The sequence below is a fragment of the Salmo trutta genome, chromosome 20, assembly GCF_901001165.1.
Source record: "Salmo trutta chromosome 20, fSalTru1.1, whole genome shotgun sequence".
Lineage (NCBI taxonomy): Eukaryota > Metazoa > Chordata > Actinopteri > Salmoniformes > Salmonidae > Salmo > Salmo trutta.
This window is the reverse complement of record NC_042976.1, coordinates 16,901,480-16,907,479: the sequence shown is the minus strand read 5'-3', so window position 1 is coordinate 16,907,479 and position 6,000 is coordinate 16,901,480. Positions and strand designations below refer to the sequence as shown.

The window sequence follows — 6,000 nt, the reverse complement described above, 5'->3', positions numbered from 1 at the left end:
TGTTCATCGTTGGAGGTAATGAATGCACTTAGCCTTCACACACACACTCACACACACTAATCCTCCTGTCCTTTGAGCCTGTTTCATACCACAGATAAGATGTCACAGCTGGTGATTGACTTGTTAGGTCATGGACCAATCAAACCCTGGAAATATGACAGCTTTGTGAGTTAAGGGAAATGTTCCAACAGGTGTCTTGCTTAAGCACTAGCTGTATCGTGTTGAAGTCTGATGTTAGCGCCATTATCAAGCTGAGATTTCAGAAACCCAAAGAATTATTTTGAAATGGAAATTCGCCCACTTTATTTTATATTGATTTACATTTTATATAAAAGTACTTACATTTAATACATTTCTTCAAAATACAAGCAGCCAAACAACATACAAATCAAATACAAAATTATAAAATGTGTTATATCTACCGTCTTTCCTTTTCTGAAAGTGACAGAAAGTATCTTTATAATTATCTAAAGTAACTTTGTAGCCATAGAGTCGTGCTAAATCCTTTTCCGTGTTCACATCCTTATGCTGTAAAGTTGATACAGATATGTTGTTGGAACAAGAGACCTACAAAAATATGGATGTCTGTGATTCTGTTCTCATAACGTTCATCTTGAGTTTCAATAATTTCTATGATCCAAACAGAACATCTTAGATGGAATATACATTTCATTTACCTAAGTAAAATATCTTCTATTTGTAGCAGAGCAAATATATATGTTTGGAATTATTACATGAACATGATGATATAATACTGTAAAGAACTGAATTAGATGGTTAACGGAAAATAATCCTCTTAAAACTAACCTTGGCCACTTCTGGATTGTTTCCATCTTGGCTGAATCAAACGATACAAACACAAAGACAGAAAATAAATTCATTGCTCAGGTATGAAGCCATGAAATTATAACATGTTATTGTGAAGATTAACAGTTTTTGTTCTGAGGAAATCAATGACAATGGAAACCATGGCACATAAAACTTTGACCAATCTCAAATTGTTATTGTTTTAGAAGATGATATATAATTTATTCAGAAAAAATATATATAAACCTGCTTTAGATCTGTATACTGCACCAAAATAACAAGTTATTGGTTCCACTGAGGCCCCAATTAAATTAGATCCGTTTTAGCCAACATCTGCATAGCTGATATTTTGACAGTGTCTGAGGTGAATCTGCGTGAGCACTGTCAAATCCACAATCGACACCAAAGCGGACATTGCCATTGGCTGCACAGAGTCAAATGAAGAGAAATCCCATGCAACCTTGTTTACAAGTTCAAACACTGGAATGTGAGGCTGATGGACTACCTTCATTATTTTTTTTAATGATGATTAATTTGAAGGTCATTATTTCCACATAGCCTACACTTTCTCGTTCTGAACTTCTAAAACGAATGGGATGGATTTGGCTTCGTGACAATGATCACAAGAGAAGCTGCTCACCGATTTCACAGATTCAACACAGTTCCACCTCCGACAAAACATCAGCTAAGTGGGTGTCGGCTATCGCCGGTTAACGCTTGATCTGATTAAATCTCGGCCTAACAAGAGACAGACATATATAGGTTCAGAAATAAGTACTGTATCGATCTTGACGTTTGTTTACAACAGAAGAGTTCCGGTGTTAAGTTATTTTGCAAATCAGCAGCTTTACTTCAGTGTCATTCAGTATATACTAAATAACAAATGTTTGACAAACAGAAAGCAAACAACGGAAACACATTTTTTTTAAATCAAAGTGTTCAGCACACAACTGAAGAGGTAATGCTGATGCTAAAAACCAACAAACCTAACCGAGAGGACAGGAGCCTGATAGGAAATAGAAAATTCTTATTTTCCTTGTTTTTATACATTTGTACACTGTCGTATAAAAGGAGTAGAAAGTGTATTCAGGCTATGCGGCGGTTTCCCGAATTGTCCCCTCTAGTTTCTTTGGGAGTAGCCCTCTCCTTTCGTCTATGTTGATGACCGGTTTGCGACAGTTCTGTCCATCAAGGTAGATCTTTGCATACACTGGGTTGGAATAGTTCAAGGGCTGCATTGAGGAAGTAAAAATGCTGTTAGATATTTGACAGGCACATCATATTAGCACAGTTCTCAACAATGCATAGGAAAATACCCTACATAATCTGGTGCCCTGTATGATGACAATATCCTACAGTACTATCTGTAACTTACTATAAGTTACTGTGACTTAAAAGGATACTTCAGGATTTTGGCAATATGCCCTTTGTCTACTTCCCCAGAGTCAGATGAGCTTGTGGATACCATTGTTATGTTTCTGTGTCCAGTATGAAGGAAGTTAGAGGTAGTTCCGTGAGCCAATGCTAACTAGCATTGCGCAATGACTGGACTTCTATGGGTATCTGATAGCATGCTTGTAGATACCCATAGACTTCCACTCAAAGAAAAACTTCCACTAAAGCTTGTTAGCAATTGTGCTAGCGCTAGTTAGCAACTTACTTCAAACTGCATGCAGAGACGAAAATGGTATCCACAAGTTCAACTGACTCTGGGGAAGTAGATAAAGGGCCTTTTTTTGCCAAAATCCTGAAGTATCCCTTTAAAAAAAGGTTTCTGATATGTTGCACTGCAATACACACAGTATTGCAATATTATTTCTCGACACAGAGACAACAGACGACTTTGGCATTTCTATGTTTATGTTAGAGAAGGTTAAAGATGAAGAAGACAGCTAAGACTGTAAGGTTGTTATTGCAAGGTAGCAGGAAAAAAAGAAGGATATAGCTCATGCACATTAGCCAAAGCAACAGAGTTACATGTGCAGTCGCAGGGTTTACTCATAATATGCATTAAATTAACAATGATATTTTTCAACGGGATGTTTTATCCAAATTGGTTGTAGCATACATTCAGAAGATGTACATTTTACAAGTGCAATGATACTTTTCCTTTTTAAATACTTCAAGATTAATTTAATCATATCTAAAACCACAAAAATGCACTAAAAGTGTCATTCAGCTTCCTTTTTATTGACAAGTCCGCGGGTTTCCTTCCAAAAGGAGATTTACAAACGTTCTACAGCTCACGTCTGTTCCTTCTATAGTGAACGGTATAACAGCATGCCTTCCCCTGTAAGAGGTTGGTTGTCTAAACTAAGGGGAAGGATGGGAGAAATCACCTGTCCAGGTATCACCTCCTTGGGAACAGTATGTATGCCCAGGGTGCGAGGGTCACTGGACTTCACACACCAGCCCTGCAACACACAAGTTCTGCCAATGTTCACCATGCCACAAGGCCAACCTGTTCTCAATATAATCCAACTGAAAATCTATTATATATCAACATCAGTGAGGAACTCAAAATTATGTGATGATTAGAATAAGAGATCAACAATTGTCCATCTATATTTGGTTTTAGAAATTAGATTGAGGATTCAAATTCAACAAAAACCATGGCACCTACAGTATTCACTGATATGATAAAGAAACGCTATAGTGGAGTTAGCTACTTGTGATTCAGTCAGCCTCTACCTTTCTAATGCAAAGGGATCCAGGTGGGACTGACACTACCAGATGTCAAAGTTGGCATGGCAAGAAGCAAACGCATTAAGCTTGAAGTGGTAGCAGGCAAGTTAGATAACAAGATAGATCAGTAAAGCTGTTGTGATTTATTTGGTATTCGGGGCGTTAGTGCGTGTTGAGGCCCATGAAGAAAATGAATCAACAGAAGATAAAATGTTCCCTTGGTACAGAGCGCCTGAATAATATTTCTCTCCACATACCTGAGGTTTGTGCTCCATCTGTTAATGTAACTACACATCTATATCAGATCATACCGTGGACAGAAAGTCTGGTAGAAATTGTATTTGGTATGCCACATGAGGAGATGCTAAAGCCTCATTTTGTTAATCACACTACTGATTACATGACTATGATACCAATAATGGATGGATGATGGTTGCATACTGATGGATTAACAGATGAGAGTACAATGTTGTGTCTCTGTAAATTATATTATCCCAAATAAATATAGAAACACAAAAAGATTTTCCTTTGCAGTACACTCTTACAATATTCAACCAAACAGAGTTTTTGCATTTAGTTTTTGCATAAAATGTTATTACGCACAAAAAGAATGGTGGATTTTGTGCATAGTCTTTCAATACAAACCTTATGAGGGTCCAGTGTAAAGTTTGGTCGCAGAAGGCTGCCAGCATCTGCATGGTTGTCGTGATCGACCTCATACATGTTGTAGGTAGGATTTCCTATCTCCACGTTGATCCCTCCATTCGTCATGGGCTGCCTCGTCACCCTCTTCCCCCTGGGAGGAGGAGGACAACTAACACTCATTAACATAAGATAATTTGTGGTATGTTGTACAGTACCTGCAACTAGCTATCACAGTCTCACGTTAGCATTAGATGTTCATCCATGTTTCTCAAACGTCAAATTTCGAAGTTGTTCCAAACATCAAATTTCAAAGTGTTTAAGGTTAAGTTTAGGCCTTAACCTTAACCGAATATTTAAGGTTAGGGTTAAGTTTAGGGAAAAAACTCTGAAATCTTAAGGTTAGGCATTAACTCTGAATGGTTAAGGGTTAAGGTTTGGAATAGGCTTAAAACAAGAACAACTTTCTATTGCTGGATTTCAATTTGCAACCTTTGGAATCAGAGGCAGGTGCTTACACACATCCGCCATCCATGTCCACAACACCCTAGCAAAACCGAAATCTACTTGAAGGTAACAGTGCTCACGGTTTCCCCTAGTGGTCGGTTTCCATGTCATCGCCAGACATCCTTAGACACGGATGTTGAATACTGACTTGTATCACAGGTGACCTGGCTTGTACCTGAGATCACCAGCCACATCAACATTTCAATTGATTTTAATACTTTATTGTCACATATGAAAATGTGTCTGGTGATCACAAAATCTAAATCACAACACATGCAATACACTTATACACATATCACAGGACACACCAGCCAGCATAGTTACTTATTAGGCTTAACATAGTGTACCTCTGCCTTCTTTTGCAGATGAAAATGCCTGCCACCACCGTTGTGATCAAGATCACCAGCAGGACCAGAGGCACGATAATGGCTATGCTCCCTGAAACAGAGAAGAGAAAGGATGAAACTGCTTTAGCATTTTGGATTTCTGTTAGCGTTATCACAGTCTCATTACAAGAGTTAACATGTAGCCTAGTTGTTAAGAGCGTTGGGTCAGTAACTGAAAGGTTGCTGGTTTAAATCCCAGAACCGACTAGGTGAAAAATCTGCCGATGTGCCCTTCGAGCAACGCACTTAACCCTAGTTGCTCCTCTAAGTTGCTCTGGATAATAACGTATGTAAAATGTCATCCAATGAGCTTTCTTGAACAGCCAAAGCATATGGGGGTATATATTACAGTAATAGATAATCCATCTGACCACAACCCTAAGGCTAACTAGAGGATGGGTAGTAAGCCGTGTATGACACTGGGTGAGTCCTTTGAATTCTGCACTCACCTCCACTGGTGTTGTCTGATCTGCTGCTCTTGGGGGCGGGCCTTTCACACTGTGTGCCTGCCCAATTGACTGAACACCTGGAACAGACCAATCAGAGAGGAGAAAACAACCATAGTCTTTAGCTGTCTCTACCTTAATCAACACATAAAACGAGTGCTATGGGAACAGACACTCAACCATGGATAACATTTTTACAGATTTTCTTAGAGAAACCCTTTTTGGATAGAAGACATCTAAAAGTAGTGCTGGTTAGAAAACAGTGAGTAGATTAACAGGATGAATATTCAGCAGAAAACAGTATGACAATATGGATTCATCTCTGGTTTGTTGTTTGGATGGGATCCAATGGGAGTAATGAATGACTAGTTAGGAGGTGATTTCCTATTGGGCGTGATTGACGCTGAGGTGTATGTAAAGCATGAGCGATCTGAACACTGCAACTGTTTGGTGATAGAAGGAATGAAATTACACTAAATTACATGCACTCCAAGAATCACAACACCAAATGATCAGAAATAAGAATT

At 38.5% G+C, this 6,000-nt stretch overlaps 1 protein-coding gene across 1 annotated transcript in view; it reads right to left on the bottom strand.

Moving 5' to 3' along the window:
* Window positions 1-275: 275 nt before the first annotated feature.
* The window catches only part of LOC115156297 (low-density lipoprotein receptor-related protein 1B-like), a 575,728-nt gene continuing 570,003 nt past the window's right edge, over window positions 276-6,000 (bottom strand). Inside the window, exons 87-91 of the mRNA XM_029703749.1 lie at window positions 5,477-5,553; window positions 4,989-5,079; window positions 4,138-4,288; window positions 3,147-3,221; window positions 276-2,039 (exon numbers count right to left, since the gene is read on the bottom strand). Coding sequence (XP_029559609.1) covers window positions 1,899-2,039; window positions 3,147-3,221; window positions 4,138-4,288; window positions 4,989-5,079; window positions 5,477-5,553 — 535 coding nt within the window. The 3' untranslated portion in view covers window positions 276-1,898. The remainder of the gene's footprint in view (window positions 2,040-3,146; window positions 3,222-4,137; window positions 4,289-4,988; window positions 5,080-5,476; window positions 5,554-6,000) is intronic.